Below are 15,965 nucleotides of genomic sequence, written 5' to 3' on the forward strand. Positions count from 1 at the left end.
TTAAGTGGAAGCAAAAACATTTAATGAAAAGAGGAATATAAAACGTGATTGTATACACTTCATTGTCATATGCCAAACAAAAAACCAAAAAACAAGAGAAAGGCATCTTAAATTTAAACGGAGCATGTTTTGCTTTTAAAGATTTTATTAATTTATTCATGAGACACAGAGAGAGAGTGTAAGACACACAGGAACAGAGAGAAGCAGGCTCCCTGTAGGGAACCCAACAGGGGACTCCATCCCAGGACTCCAGGATCACACCATGGGCCAAAGGGGGCGCTAAACCGCTGAGCCATGCAGCTGCCCAGTGTAACACGTTTATAGAAAAGGTAACAAAATTCCTCGGATGAGATACAAAAGCACTAAAAAATAAAAAGATTCCACGAGACATAAAAACAAACAATGAAAAGAAACATATAATTCTATTTCCACAAAACTGGGAAAGTGCAGAAACTGGAAGGGAAATGAAAACGTATTATCATGAGATGTGTAAAAAACAAGGTAGAGAAAACAATAACAACAAAAAATTGGAATTTTTCAAGAAGGAAGAAACACCGAAAACCTTTCAACAGACATCCACACAATTCACAAAAAGGGTGAATCTACTCAAGCGAGAGAAAGAAATAACAGACCAGTCTCAGAGTCCAGAGTAGCTATCTGGAGAAGCTGCATGTAGGTGAGGTTCTCGTGCGTGTTGGGGTCGAAGAAGCCCTTGGTGTCGTCGCTCGGGTCGGCCAGCACGCGGTTCATCTCCTCGTCGAAGTAGCCGCGCTGGTAGGCCACGTCCACGGGCAGCCGGTGGCTGTGCACCGGGTCGATGATGCCGCCCGTGGCGACCTGGGCCTCCAGCAGGCGGATGCCGTGGTCGCGCACGATGAGCTCCTTCTGCATGGCCTGGAAGAGCGAGATCTGCTCGCCGGTGTAGGGGTCGGTGTAGCCGGTGACGGCGCGCTCGGCCGACAGCAGCTTGTCCTGGATCTCGCCGCCCACCAGGCCCGCGGCCACCGCCTCCTCCACGGTGAGCCCCTGGTTGCGCACGGGGTCGATGAGGAAGCCCGTGGCCGCCTGCGCCTCGAGCAGCACCAGGGCCGTGCCGGGCCGCAGGACGCCCTTCCACATGGCCTGGTAGACGCTCATCTTCTCCTGCCGCCCGGGCTCGTCCTTGGCGGGCACCAGCACGCCCGCGATGCAGCTCGTGCCGCGCAGGTAGCGCTTGACCGAGTCCATCTCGGTCACCTCCTGCGGGGTCTTGGTGCCCTGGGCCAGGTCGCGCAGGGTCTCGGGGCCCAGGATCCCGGACGAGCGCAGCTCGGAGGCCGACACCTGGCGCCGCAGGCCGCGGAAGGTCACCTTGCTCAGCCGCTCCTCCGCCTCCTCCACCGCCCGGGTGAGGATGGCCACCAGGCCCGGCAGCGCCAGGGCGCCGGCCGCGTGCTGGGCCAGGAGCTCGTCCCGCCGGGCCCGGCTCAGGTAGGAGGAGAAGAGGACGTCCCACACGGAGGGCCGCTGCCCGCGCAACGGCCCGGCCTGCACCTCCATGGTGGCGGCACGCAGGGCCTGCTCCTGGGGGCCGCCGGCGGGCTCGGTGGCCGCCTCGCCGGGGGAGGGTCCCGCGCCCCTGCCGCCGTCGCTGCCGCCGGGCCCGGCCGGCCGCGGCTCCTGCTGGACGCCGGCGGCGTCGCCCGGGGCGCGCTCGGGCCCGCCGGCCGCCTCCACCTCCTCGATGATGGTGGTCAGCCTGCGGGTCAGCGCGGCCAAGCCCAGCGCCCCCGAGCCGAACCCGGCCAGCAGCTGCTCCCGCGTGGCGCCGCTCACGTAGCTGGACGCCAGCACGTCCCACACGGGCACCGCCGGCCCCCGCAGGCGGCCCAGCTTGACCTCCATGGTGGCGGCACGCAGGGCCCCTCGGGGGTCCGGGGGGCGCGCGCCCGGGCTCGCGGGGTCGCGACGGGCCAGCAGCGCGGTGAGGGCGGCGCCCACCTCGTGCGCGGTCAGCGAGCCCGCCCGGTACCTGCGCAGCAGGTCCTGCCGCTCGCCCTCGGGCACCTCCCGGTAGAAGAGGAGCTCCCAGACCGAGACGCTCTGGCCCTGGGCGACGCCCGGGCCCGGCGCCACGCGGGCGTCACGCAGGGCGCCGCGCAGCTCCTCGCTCAGCTGGTGCACGGCGGAGCCCCCCGCGGCCAGCTGCAGCATGTAGAGCCCCGTGTCGGGGTCGAGCACGCAGCGGCGCAGCAGCTGCACGTACGTGAGGTTCTCGTGCGTGTTGGGGTCGAAGAAGCCCTTGGTGTCGTCGCTCGGGTCGGCCAGCACGCGGTTCATCTCCTCGTCGAAGTAGCCGCGCTGGTAGGCCACGTCCACGGGCAGCCGGTGGCTGTGCACCGGGTCGATGATGCCGCCCGTGGCGACCTGGGCCTCCAGCAGGCGGATGCCGTGGTCGCGCACGATGAGCTCCTTCTGCATGGCCTGGAAGAGCGAGATCTGCTCGCCGGTGTAGGGGTCGGTGTAGCCGGTGACGGCGCGCTCGGCCGACAGCAGCTTGTCCTGGATCTCGCCGCCCACCAGGCCCGCGGCCACCGCCTCCTCCACGGTGAGCCCCTGGTTGCGCACGGGGTCGATGAGGAAGCCCGTGGCCGCCTGCGCCTCGAGCAGCACCAGGGCCGTGCCGGGCCGCAGGACGCCCTTCCACATGGCCTGGTAGACGCTCATCTTCTCCTGCCGCCCGGGCTCGTCCTTGGCGGGCACCAGCACGCCCGCGATGCAGCTCGTGCCGCGCAGGTAGCGCTTGACCGAGTCCATCTCGGTCACCTCCTGCGGGGTCTTGGTGCCCTGGGCCAGGTCGCGCAGGGTCTCGGGGCCCAGGATCCCGGACGAGCGCAGCTCGGAGGCCGACACCTGGCGCCGCAGGCCGCGGAAGGTCACCTTGCTCAGCCGCTCCTCCGCCTCCTCCACCGCCCGGGTGAGGATGGCCACCAGGCCCGGCAGCGCCAGGGCGCCGGCCGCGTGCTGGGCCAGGAGCTCGTCCCGCCGGGCCCGGCTCAGGTAGGAGGAGAAGAGGACGTCCCACACGGAGGGCCGCTGCCCGCGCAACGGCCCGGCCTGCACCTCCATGGTGGCGGCACGCAGGGCCTGCTCCTGGGGGCCGCCGGCGGGCTCGGTGGCCGCCTCGCCGGGGGAGGGTCCCGCGCCCCTGCCGCCGTCGCTGCCGCCGGGCCCGGCCGGCCGCGGCTCCTGCTGGACGCCGGCGGCGTCGCCCGGGGCGCGCTCGGGCCCGCCGGCCGCCTCCACCTCCTCGATGATGGTGGTCAGCCTGCGGGTCAGCGCGGCCAAGCCCAGCGCCCCCGAGCCGAACCCGGCCAGCAGCTGCTCCCGCGTGGCGCCGCTCACGTAGCTGGACGCCAGCACGTCCCACACGGGCACCGCCGGCCCCCGCAGGCGGCCCAGCTTGACCTCCATGGTGGCGGCACGCAGGGCCCCTCGGGGGTCCGGGGGGCGCGCGCCCGGGCTCGCGGGGTCGCGACGGGCCAGCAGCGCGGTGAGGGCGGCGCCCACCTCGTGCGCGGTCAGCGAGCCCGCCCGGTACCTGCGCAGCAGGTCCTGCCGCTCGCCCTCGGGCACCTCCCGGTAGAAGAGGAGCTCCCAGACCGAGACGCTCTGGCCCTGGGCGACGCCCGGGCCCGGCGCCACGCGGGCGTCACGCAGGGCGCCGCGCAGCTCCTCGCTCAGCTGGTGCACGGCGGAGCCCCCCGCGGCCAGCTGCAGCATGTAGAGCCCCGTGTCGGGGTCGAGCACGCAGCGGCGCAGCAGCTGCACGTACGTGAGGTTCTCGTGCGTGTTGGGGTCGAAGAAGCCCTTGGTGTCGTCGCTCGGGTCGGCCAGCACGCGGTTCATCTCCTCGTCGAAGTAGCCGCGCTGGTAGGCCACGTCCACGGGCAGCCGGTGGCTGTGCACCGGGTCGATGATGCCGCCCGTGGCGACCTGGGCCTCCAGCAGGCGGATGCCGTGGTCGCGCACGATGAGCTCCTTCTGCATGGCCTGGAAGAGCGAGATCTGCTCGCCGGTGTAGGGGTCGGTGTAGCCGGTGACGGCGCGCTCGGCCGACAGCAGCTTGTCCTGGATCTCGCCGCCCACCAGGCCCGCGGCCACCGCCTCCTCCACGGTGAGCCCCTGGTTGCGCACGGGGTCGATGAGGAAGCCCGTGGCCGCCTGCGCCTCGAGCAGCACCAGGGCCGTGCCGGGCCGCAGGACGCCCTTCCACATGGCCTGGTAGACGCTCATCTTCTCCTGCCGCCCGGGCTCGTCCTTGGCGGGCACCAGCACGCCCGCGATGCAGCTCGTGCCGCGCAGGTAGCGCTTGACCGAGTCCATCTCGGTCACCTCCTGCGGGGTCTTGGTGCCCTGGGCCAGGTCGCGCAGGGTCTCGGGGCCCAGGATCCCGGACGAGCGCAGCTCGGAGGCCGACACCTGGCGCCGCAGGCCGCGGAAGGTCACCTTGCTCAGCCGCTCCTCCGCCTCCTCCACCGCCCGGGTGAGGATGGCCACCAGGCCCGGCAGCGCCAGGGCGCCGGCCGCGTGCTGGGCCAGGAGCTCGTCCCGCCGGGCCCGGCTCAGGTAGGAGGAGAAGAGGACGTCCCACACGGAGGGCCGCTGCCCGCGCAACGGCCCGGCCTGCACCTCCATGGTGGCGGCACGCAGGGCCTGCTCCTGGGGGCCGCCGGCGGGCTCGGTGGCCGCCTCGCCGGGGGAGGGTCCCGCGCCCCTGCCGCCGTCGCTGCCGCCGGGCCCGGCCGGCCGCGGCTCCTGCTGGACGCCGGCGGCGTCGCCCGGGGCGCGCTCGGGCCCGCCGGCCGCCTCCACCTCCTCGATGATGGTGGTCAGCCTGCGGGTCAGCGCGGCCAAGCCCAGCGCCCCCGAGCCGAACCCGGCCAGCAGCTGCTCCCGCGTGGCGCCGCTCACGTAGCTGGACGCCAGCACGTCCCACACGGGCACCGCCGGCCCCCGCAGGCGGCCCAGCTTGACCTCCATGGTGGCGGCACGCAGGGCCCCTCGGGGGTCCGGGGGGCGCGCGCCCGGGCTCGCGGGGTCGCGACGGGCCAGCAGCGCGGTGAGGGCGGCGCCCACCTCGTGCGCGGTCAGCGAGCCCGCCCGGTACCTGCGCAGCAGGTCCTGCCGCTCGCCCTCGGGCACCTCCCGGTAGAAGAGGAGCTCCCAGACCGAGACGCTCTGGCCCTGGGCGACGCCCGGGCCCGGCGCCACGCGGGCGTCACGCAGGGCGCCGCGCAGCTCCTCGCTCAGCTGGTGCACGGCGGAGCCCCCCGCGGCCAGCTGCAGCATGTAGAGCCCCGTGTCGGGGTCGAGCACGCAGCGGCGCAGCAGCTGCACGTACGTGAGGTTCTCGTGCGTGTTGGGGTCGAAGAAGCCCTTGGTGTCGTCGCTCGGGTCGGCCAGCACGCGGTTCATCTCCTCGTCGAAGTAGCCGCGCTGGTAGGCCACGTCCACGGGCAGCCGGTGGCTGTGCACCGGGTCGATGATGCCGCCCGTGGCGACCTGGGCCTCCAGCAGGCGGATGCCGTGGTCGCGCACGATGAGCTCCTTCTGCATGGCCTGGAAGAGCGAGATCTGCTCGCCGGTGTAGGGGTCGGTGTAGCCGGTGACGGCGCGCTCGGCCGACAGCAGCTTGTCCTGGATCTCGCCGCCCACCAGGCCCGCGGCCACCGCCTCCTCCACGGTGAGCCCCTGGTTGCGCACGGGGTCGATGAGGAAGCCCGTGGCCGCCTGCGCCTCGAGCAGCACCAGGGCCGTGCCGGGCCGCAGGACGCCCTTCCACATGGCCTGGTAGACGCTCATCTTCTCCTGCCGCCCGGGCTCGTCCTTGGCGGGCACCAGCACGCCCGCGATGCAGCTCGTGCCGCGCAGGTAGCGCTTGACCGAGTCCATCTCGGTCACCTCCTGCGGGGTCTTGGTGCCCTGGGCCAGGTCGCGCAGGGTCTCGGGGCCCAGGATCCCGGACGAGCGCAGCTCGGAGGCCGACACCTGGCGCCGCAGGCCGCGGAAGGTCACCTTGCTCAGCCGCTCCTCCGCCTCCTCCACCGCCCGGGTGAGGATGGCCACCAGGCCCGGCAGCGCCAGGGCGCCGGCCGCGTGCTGGGCCAGGAGCTCGTCCCGCCGGGCCCGGCTCAGGTAGGAGGAGAAGAGGACGTCCCACACGGAGGGCCGCTGCCCGCGCAACGGCCCGGCCTGCACCTCCATGGTGGCGGCACGCAGGGCCTGCTCCTGGGGGCCGCCGGCGGGCTCGGTGGCCGCCTCGCCGGGGGAGGGTCCCGCGCCCCTGCCGCCGTCGCTGCCGCCGGGCCCGGCCGGCCGCGGCTCCTGCTGGACGCCGGCGGCGTCGCCCGGGGCGCGCTCGGGCCCGCCGGCCGCCTCCACCTCCTCGATGATGGTGGTCAGCCTGCGGGTCAGCGCGGCCAAGCCCAGCGCCCCCGAGCCGAACCCGGCCAGCAGCTGCTCCCGCGTGGCGCCGCTCACGTAGCTGGACGCCAGCACGTCCCACACGGGCACCGCCGGCCCCCGCAGGCGGCCCAGCTTGACCTCCATGGTGGCGGCACGCAGGGCCCCTCGGGGGTCCGGGGGGCGCGCGCCCGGGCTCGCGGGGTCGCGACGGGCCAGCAGCGCGGTGAGGGCGGCGCCCACCTCGTGCGCGGTCAGCGAGCCCGCCCGGTACCTGCGCAGCAGGTCCTGCCGCTCGCCCTCGGGCACCTCCCGGTAGAAGAGGAGCTCCCAGACCGAGACGCTCTGGCCCTGGGCGACGCCCGGGCCCGGCGCCACGCGGGCGTCACGCAGGGCGCCGCGCAGCTCCTCGCTCAGCTGGTGCACGGCGGAGCCCCCCGCGGCCAGCTGCAGCATGTAGAGCCCCGTGTCGGGGTCGAGCACGCAGCGGCGCAGCAGCTGCACGTACGTGAGGTTCTCGTGCGTGTTGGGGTCGAAGAAGCCCTTGGTGTCGTCGCTCGGGTCGGCCAGCACGCGGTTCATCTCCTCGTCGAAGTAGCCGCGCTGGTAGGCCACGTCCACGGGCAGCCGGTGGCTGTGCACCGGGTCGATGATGCCGCCCGTGGCGACCTGGGCCTCCAGCAGGCGGATGCCGTGGTCGCGCACGATGAGCTCCTTCTGCATGGCCTGGAAGAGCGAGATCTGCTCGCCGGTGTAGGGGTCGGTGTAGCCGGTGACGGCGCGCTCGGCCGACAGCAGCTTGTCCTGGATCTCGCCGCCCACCAGGCCCGCGGCCACCGCCTCCTCCACGGTGAGCCCCTGGTTGCGCACGGGGTCGATGAGGAAGCCCGTGGCCGCCTGCGCCTCGAGCAGCACCAGGGCCGTGCCGGGCCGCAGGACGCCCTTCCACATGGCCTGGTAGACGCTCATCTTCTCCTGCCGCCCGGGCTCGTCCTTGGCGGGCACCAGCACGCCCGCGATGCAGCTCGTGCCGCGCAGGTAGCGCTTGACCGAGTCCATCTCGGTCACCTCCTGCGGGGTCTTGGTGCCCTGGGCCAGGTCGCGCAGGGTCTCGGGGCCCAGGATCCCGGACGAGCGCAGCTCGGAGGCCGACACCTGGCGCCGCAGGCCGCGGAAGGTCACCTTGCTCAGCCGCTCCTCCGCCTCCTCCACCGCCCGGGTGAGGATGGCCACCAGGCCCGGCAGCGCCAGGGCGCCGGCCGCGTGCTGGGCCAGGAGCTCGTCCCGCCGGGCCCGGCTCAGGTAGGAGGAGAAGAGGACGTCCCACACGGAGGGCCGCTGCCCGCGCAACGGCCCGGCCTGCACCTCCATGGTGGCGGCACGCAGGGCCTGCTCCTGGGGGCCGCCGGCGGGCTCGGTGGCCGCCTCGCCGGGGGAGGGTCCCGCGCCCCTGCCGCCGTCGCTGCCGCCGGGCCCGGCCGGCCGCGGCTCCTGCTGGACGCCGGCGGCGTCGCCCGGGGCGCGCTCGGGCCCGCCGGCCGCCTCCACCTCCTCGATGATGGTGGTCAGCCTGCGGGTCAGCGCGGCCAAGCCCAGCGCCCCCGAGCCGAACCCGGCCAGCAGCTGCTCCCGCGTGGCGCCGCTCACGTAGCTGGACGCCAGCACGTCCCACACGGGCACCGCCGGCCCCCGCAGGCGGCCCAGCTTGACCTCCATGGTGGCGGCACGCAGGGCCCCTCGGGGGTCCGGGGGGCGCGCGCCCGGGCTCGCGGGGTCGCGACGGGCCAGCAGCGCGGTGAGGGCGGCGCCCACCTCGTGCGCGGTCAGCGAGCCCGCCCGGTACCTGCGCAGCAGGTCCTGCCGCTCGCCCTCGGGCACCTCCCGGTAGAAGAGGAGCTCCCAGACCGAGACGCTCTGGCCCTGGGCGACGCCCGGGCCCGGCGCCACGCGGGCGTCACGCAGGGCGCCGCGCAGCTCCTCGCTCAGCTGGTGCACGGCGGAGCCCCCCGCGGCCAGCTGCAGCATGTAGAGCCCCGTGTCGGGGTCGAGCACGCAGCGGCGCAGCAGCTGCACGTACGTGAGGTTCTCGTGCGTGTTGGGGTCGAAGAAGCCCTTGGTGTCGTCGCTCGGGTCGGCCAGCACGCGGTTCATCTCCTCGTCGAAGTAGCCGCGCTGGTAGGCCACGTCCACGGGCAGCCGGTGGCTGTGCACCGGGTCGATGATGCCGCCCGTGGCGACCTGGGCCTCCAGCAGGCGGATGCCGTGGTCGCGCACGATGAGCTCCTTCTGCATGGCCTGGAAGAGCGAGATCTGCTCGCCGGTGTAGGGGTCGGTGTAGCCGGTGACGGCGCGCTCGGCCGACAGCAGCTTGTCCTGGATCTCGCCGCCCACCAGGCCCGCGGCCACCGCCTCCTCCACGGTGAGCCCCTGGTTGCGCACGGGGTCGATGAGGAAGCCCGTGGCCGCCTGCGCCTCGAGCAGCACCAGGGCCGTGCCGGGCCGCAGGACGCCCTTCCACATGGCCTGGTAGACGCTCATCTTCTCCTGCCGCCCGGGCTCGTCCTTGGCGGGCACCAGCACGCCCGCGATGCAGCTCGTGCCGCGCAGGTAGCGCTTGACCGAGTCCATCTCGGTCACCTCCTGCGGGGTCTTGGTGCCCTGGGCCAGGTCGCGCAGGGTCTCGGGGCCCAGGATCCCGGACGAGCGCAGCTCGGAGGCCGACACCTGGCGCCGCAGGCCGCGGAAGGTCACCTTGCTCAGCCGCTCCTCCGCCTCCTCCACCGCCCGGGTGAGGATGGCCACCAGGCCCGGCAGCGCCAGGGCGCCGGCCGCGTGCTGGGCCAGGAGCTCGTCCCGCCGGGCCCGGCTCAGGTAGGAGGAGAAGAGGACGTCCCACACGGAGGGCCGCTGCCCGCGCAACGGCCCGGCCTGCACCTCCATGGTGGCGGCACGCAGGGCCTGCTCCTGGGGGCCGCCGGCGGGCTCGGTGGCCGCCTCGCCGGGGGAGGGTCCCGCGCCCCTGCCGCCGTCGCTGCCGCCGGGCCCGGCCGGCCGCGGCTCCTGCTGGACGCCGGCGGCGTCGCCCGGGGCGCGCTCGGGCCCGCCGGCCGCCTCCACCTCCTCGATGATGGTGGTCAGCCTGCGGGTCAGCGCGGCCAAGCCCAGCGCCCCCGAGCCGAACCCGGCCAGCAGCTGCTCCCGCGTGGCGCCGCTCACGTAGCTGGACGCCAGCACGTCCCACACGGGCACCGCCGGCCCCCGCAGGCGGCCCAGCTTGACCTCCATGGTGGCGGCACGCAGGGCCCCTCGGGGGTCCGGGGGGCGCGCGCCCGGGCTCGCGGGGTCGCGACGGGCCAGCAGCGCGGTGAGGGCGGCGCCCACCTCGTGCGCGGTCAGCGAGCCCGCCCGGTACCTGCGCAGCAGGTCCTGCCGCTCGCCCTCGGGCACCTCCCGGTAGAAGAGGAGCTCCCAGACCGAGACGCTCTGGCCCTGGGCGACGCCCGGGCCCGGCGCCACGCGGGCGTCACGCAGGGCGCCGCGCAGCTCCTCGCTCAGCTGGTGCACGGCGGAGCCCCCCGCGGCCAGCTGCAGCATGTAGAGCCCCGTGTCGGGGTCGAGCACGCAGCGGCGCAGCAGCTGCACGTACGTGAGGTTCTCGTGCGTGTTGGGGTCGAAGAAGCCCTTGGTGTCGTCGCTCGGGTCGGCCAGCACGCGGTTCATCTCCTCGTCGAAGTAGCCGCGCTGGTAGGCCACGTCCACGGGCAGCCGGTGGCTGTGCACCGGGTCGATGATGCCGCCCGTGGCGACCTGGGCCTCCAGCAGGCGGATGCCGTGGTCGCGCACGATGAGCTCCTTCTGCATGGCCTGGAAGAGCGAGATCTGCTCGCCGGTGTAGGGGTCGGTGTAGCCGGTGACGGCGCGCTCGGCCGACAGCAGCTTGTCCTGGATCTCGCCGCCCACCAGGCCCGCGGCCACCGCCTCCTCCACGGTGAGCCCCTGGTTGCGCACGGGGTCGATGAGGAAGCCCGTGGCCGCCTGCGCCTCGAGCAGCACCAGGGCCGTGCCGGGCCGCAGGACGCCCTTCCACATGGCCTGGTAGACGCTCATCTTCTCCTGCCGCCCGGGCTCGTCCTTGGCGGGCACCAGCACGCCCGCGATGCAGCTCGTGCCGCGCAGGTAGCGCTTGACCGAGTCCATCTCGGTCACCTCCTGCGGGGTCTTGGTGCCCTGGGCCAGGTCGCGCAGGGTCTCGGGGCCCAGGATCCCGGACGAGCGCAGCTCGGAGGCCGACACCTGGCGCCGCAGGCCGCGGAAGGTCACCTTGCTCAGCCGCTCCTCCGCCTCCTCCACCGCCCGGGTGAGGATGGCCACCAGGCCCGGCAGCGCCAGGGCGCCGGCCGCGTGCTGGGCCAGGAGCTCGTCCCGCCGGGCCCGGCTCAGGTAGGAGGAGAAGAGGACGTCCCACACGGAGGGCCGCTGCCCGCGCAACGGCCCGGCCTGCACCTCCATGGTGGCGGCACGCAGGGCCTGCTCCTGGGGGCCGCCGGCGGGCTCGGTGGCCGCCTCGCCGGGGGAGGGTCCCGCGCCCCTGCCGCCGTCGCTGCCGCCGGGCCCGGCCGGCCGCGGCTCCTGCTGGACGCCGGCGGCGTCGCCCGGGGCGCGCTCGGGCCCGCCGGCCGCCTCCACCTCCTCGATGATGGTGGTCAGCCTGCGGGTCAGCGCGGCCAAGCCCAGCGCCCCCGAGCCGAACCCGGCCAGCAGCTGCTCCCGCGTGGCGCCGCTCACGTAGCTGGACGCCAGCACGTCCCACACGGGCACCGCCGGCCCCCGCAGGCGGCCCAGCTTGACCTCCATGGTGGCGGCACGCAGGGCCCCTCGGGGGTCCGGGGGGCGCGCGCCCGGGCTCGCGGGGTCGCGACGGGCCAGCAGCGCGGTGAGGGCGGCGCCCACCTCGTGCGCGGTCAGCGAGCCCGCCCGGTACCTGCGCAGCAGGTCCTGCCGCTCGCCCTCGGGCACCTCCCGGTAGAAGAGGAGCTCCCAGACCGAGACGCTCTGGCCCTGGGCGACGCCCGGGCCCGGCGCCACGCGGGCGTCACGCAGGGCGCCGCGCAGCTCCTCGCTCAGCTGGTGCACGGCGGAGCCCCCCGCGGCCAGCTGCAGCATGTAGAGCCCCGTGTCGGGGTCGAGCACGCAGCGGCGCAGCAGCTGCACGTACGTGAGGTTCTCGTGCGTGTTGGGGTCGAAGAAGCCCTTGGTGTCGTCGCTCGGGTCGGCCAGCACGCGGTTCATCTCCTCGTCGAAGTAGCCGCGCTGGTAGGCCACGTCCACGGGCAGCCGGTGGCTGTGCACCGGGTCGATGATGCCGCCCGTGGCGACCTGGGCCTCCAGCAGGCGGATGCCGTGGTCGCGCACGATGAGCTCCTTCTGCATGGCCTGGAAGAGCGAGATCTGCTCGCCGGTGTAGGGGTCGGTGTAGCCGGTGACGGCGCGCTCGGCCGACAGCAGCTTGTCCTGGATCTCGCCGCCCACCAGGCCCGCGGCCACCGCCTCCTCCACGGTGAGCCCCTGGTTGCGCACGGGGTCGATGAGGAAGCCCGTGGCCGCCTGCGCCTCGAGCAGCACCAGGGCCGTGCCGGGCCGCAGGACGCCCTTCCACATGGCCTGGTAGACGCTCATCTTCTCCTGCCGCCCGGGCTCGTCCTTGGCGGGCACCAGCACGCCCGCGATGCAGCTCGTGCCGCGCAGGTAGCGCTTGACCGAGTCCATCTCGGTCACCTCCTGCGGGGTCTTGGTGCCCTGGGCCAGGTCGCGCAGGGTCTCGGGGCCCAGGATCCCGGACGAGCGCAGCTCGGAGGCCGACACCTGGCGCCGCAGGCCGCGGAAGGTCACCTTGCTCAGCCGCTCCTCCGCCTCCTCCACCGCCCGGGTGAGGATGGCCACCAGGCCCGGCAGCGCCAGGGCGCCGGCCGCGTGCTGGGCCAGGAGCTCGTCCCGCCGGGCCCGGCTCAGGTAGGAGGAGAAGAGGACGTCCCACACGGAGGGCCGCTGCCCGCGCAACGGCCCGGCCTGCACCTCCATGGTGGCGGCACGCAGGGCCTGCTCCTGGGGGCCGCCGGCGGGCTCGGTGGCCGCCTCGCCGGGGGAGGGTCCCGCGCCCCTGCCGCCGTCGCTGCCGCCGGGCCCGGCCGGCCGCGGCTCCTGCTGGACGCCGGCGGCGTCGCCCGGGGCGCGCTCGGGCCCGCCGGCCGCCTCCACCTCCTCGATGATGGTGGTCAGCCTGCGGGTCAGCGCGGCCAAGCCCAGCGCCCCCGAGCCGAACCCGGCCAGCAGCTGCTCCCGCGTGGCGCCGCTCACGTAGCTGGACGCCAGCACGTCCCACACGGGCACCGCCGGCCCCCGCAGGCGGCCCAGCTTGACCTCCATGGTGGCGGCACGCAGGGCCCCTCGGGGGTCCGGGGGGCGCGCGCCCGGGCTCGCGGGGTCGCGACGGGCCAGCAGCGCGGTGAGGGCGGCGCCCACCTCGTGCGCGGTCAGCGAGCCCGCCCGGTACCTGCGCAGCAGGTCCTGCCGCTCGCCCTCGGGCACCTCCCGGTAGAAGAGGAGCTCCCAGACCGAGACGCTCTGGCCCTGGGCGACGCCCGGGCCCGGCGCCACGCGGGCGTCACGCAGGGCGCCGCGCAGCTCCTCGCTCAGCTGGTGCACGGCGGAGCCCCCCGCGGCCAGCTGCAGCATGTAGAGCCCCGTGTCGGGGTCGAGCACGCAGCGGCGCAGCAGCTGCACGTACGTGAGGTTCTCGTGCGTGTTGGGGTCGAAGAAGCCCTTGGTGTCGTCGCTCGGGTCGGCCAGCACGCGGTTCATCTCCTCGTCGAAGTAGCCGCGCTGGTAGGCCACGTCCACGGGCAGCCGGTGGCTGTGCACCGGGTCGATGATGCCGCCCGTGGCGACCTGGGCCTCCAGCAGGCGGATGCCGTGGTCGCGCACGATGAGCTCCTTCTGCATGGCCTGGAAGAGCGAGATCTGCTCGCCGGTGTAGGGGTCGGTGTAGCCGGTGACGGCGCGCTCGGCCGACAGCAGCTTGTCCTGGATCTCGCCGCCCACCAGGCCCGCGGCCACCGCCTCCTCCACGGTGAGCCCCTGGTTGCGCACGGGGTCGATGAGGAAGCCCGTGGCCGCCTGCGCCTCGAGCAGCACCAGGGCCGTGCCGGGCCGCAGGACGCCCTTCCACATGGCCTGGTAGACGCTCATCTTCTCCTGCCGCCCGGGCTCGTCCTTGGCGGGCACCAGCACGCCCGCGATGCAGCTCGTGCCGCGCAGGTAGCGCTTGACCGAGTCCATCTCGGTCACCTCCTGCGGGGTCTTGGTGCCCTGGGCCAGGTCGCGCAGGGTCTCGGGGCCCAGGATCCCGGACGAGCGCAGCTCGGAGGCCGACACCTGGCGCCGCAGGCCGCGGAAGGTCACCTTGCTCAGCCGCTCCTCCGCCTCCTCCACCGCCCGGGTGAGGATGGCCACCAGGCCCGGCAGCGCCAGGGCGCCGGCCGCGTGCTGGGCCAGGAGCTCGTCCCGCCGGGCCCGGCTCAGGTAGGAGGAGAAGAGGACGTCCCACACGGAGGGCCGCTGCCCGCGCAACGGCCCGGCCTGCACCTCCATGGTGGCGGCACGCAGGGCCTGCTCCTGGGGGCCGCCGGCGGGCTCGGTGGCCGCCTCGCCGGGGGAGGGTCCCGCGCCCCTGCCGCCGTCGCTGCCGCCGGGCCCGGCCGGCCGCGGCTCCTGCTGGACGCCGGCGGCGTCGCCCGGGGCGCGCTCGGGCCCGCCGGCCGCCTCCACCTCCTCGATGATGGTGGTCAGCCTGCGGGTCAGCGCGGCCAAGCCCAGCGCCCCCGAGCCGAACCCGGCCAGCAGCTGCTCCCGCGTGGCGCCGCTCACGTAGCTGGACGCCAGCACGTCCCACACGGGCACCGCCGGCCCCCGCAGGCGGCCCAGCTTGACCTCCATGGTGGCGGCACGCAGGGCCCCTCGGGGGTCCGGGGGGCGCGCGCCCGGGCTCGCGGGGTCGCGACGGGCCAGCAGCGCGGTGAGGGCGGCGCCCACCTCGTGCGCGGTCAGCGAGCCCGCCCGGTACCTGCGCAGCAGGTCCTGCCGCTCGCCCTCGGGCACCTCCCGGTAGAAGAGGAGCTCCCAGACCGAGACGCTCTGGCCCTGGGCGACGCCCGGGCCCGGCGCCACGCGGGCGTCACGCAGGGCGCCGCGCAGCTCCTCGCTCAGCTGGTGCACGGCGGAGCCCCCCGCGGCCAGCTGCAGCATGTAGAGCCCCGTGTCGGGGTCGAGCACGCAGCGGCGCAGCAGCTGCACGTACGTGAGGTTCTCGTGCGTGTTGGGGTCGAAGAAGCCCTTGGTGTCGTCGCTCGGGTCGGCCAGCACGCGGTTCATCTCCTCGTCGAAGTAGCCGCGCTGGTAGGCCACGTCCACGGGCAGCCGGTGGCTGTGCACCGGGTCGATGATGCCGCCCGTGGCGACCTGGGCCTCCAGCAGGCGGATGCCGTGGTCGCGCACGATGAGCTCCTTCTGCATGGCCTGGAAGAGCGAGATCTGCTCGCCGGTGTAGGGGTCGGTGTAGCCGGTGACGGCGCGCTCGGCCGACAGCAGCTTGTCCTGGATCTCGCCGCCCACCAGGCCCGCGGCCACCGCCTCCTCCACGGTGAGCCCCTGGTTGCGCACGGGGTCGATGAGGAAGCCCGTGGCCGCCTGCGCCTCGAGCAGCACCAGGGCCGTGCCGGGCCGCAGGACGCCCTTCCACATGGCCTGGTAGACGCTCATCTTCTCCTGCCGCCCGGGCTCGTCCTTGGCGGGCACCAGCACGCCCGCGATGCAGCTCGTGCCGCGCAGGTAGCGCTTGACCGAGTCCATCTCGGTCACCTCCTGCGGGGTCTTGGTGCCCTGGGCCAGGTCGCGCAGGGTCTCGGGGCCCAGGATCCCGGACGAGCGCAGCTCGGAGGCCGACACCTGGCGCCGCAGGCCGCGGAAGGTCACCTTGCTCAGCCGCTCCTCCGCCTCCTCCACCGCCCGGGTGAGGATGGCCACCAGGCCCGGCAGCGCCAGGGCGCCGGCCGCGTGCTGGGCCAGGAGCTCGTCCCGCCGGGCCCGGCTCAGGTAGGAGGAGAAGAGGACGTCCCACACGGAGGGCCGCTGCCCGCGCAACGGCCCGGCCTGCACCTCCATGGTGGCGGCACGCAGGGCCTGCTCCTGGGGGCCGCCGGCGGGCTCGGTGGCCGCCTCGCCGGGGGAGGGTCCCGCGCCCCTGCCGCCGTCGCTGCCGCCGGGCCCGGCCGGCCGCGGCTCCTGCTGGACGCCGGCGGCGTCGCCCGGGGCGCGCTCGGGCCCGCCGGCCGCCTCCACCTCCTCGATGATGGTGGTCAGCCTGCGGGTCAGCGCGGCCAAGCCCAGCGCCCCCGAGCCGAACCCGGCCAGCAGCTGCTCCCGCGTGGCGCCGCTCACGTAGCTGGACGCCAGCACGTCCCACACGG

At 73.9% G+C, this 15,965-nt stretch overlaps 1 protein-coding gene across 2 annotated transcripts in view; it reads right to left on the bottom strand.

Annotated features, from left to right (window-relative positions):
• Window positions 1-15,965, bottom strand: part of EPPK1 (epiplakin 1) — a 38,940-nt gene continuing 22,975 nt past the window's right edge. For both annotated transcript variants that reach the window (XM_055314065.1, XM_055314066.1), the window contains exon 2: window positions 1-15,965. This exon is cut by the window's right edge and continues 18,632 nt beyond it. In XM_055314065.1, coding sequence (XP_055170040.1) covers window positions 607-15,965 — 15,359 coding nt within the window. In that variant the 3' untranslated portion in view covers window positions 1-606.

Source organism: Nyctereutes procyonoides, unplaced genomic scaffold, assembly GCF_905146905.1.
Source record: "Nyctereutes procyonoides isolate TBG_1078 unplaced genomic scaffold, NYPRO_anot_genome, whole genome shotgun sequence".
In the NCBI taxonomy this organism is placed as follows: Eukaryota; Metazoa; Chordata; class Mammalia; order Carnivora; family Canidae; genus Nyctereutes; species Nyctereutes procyonoides.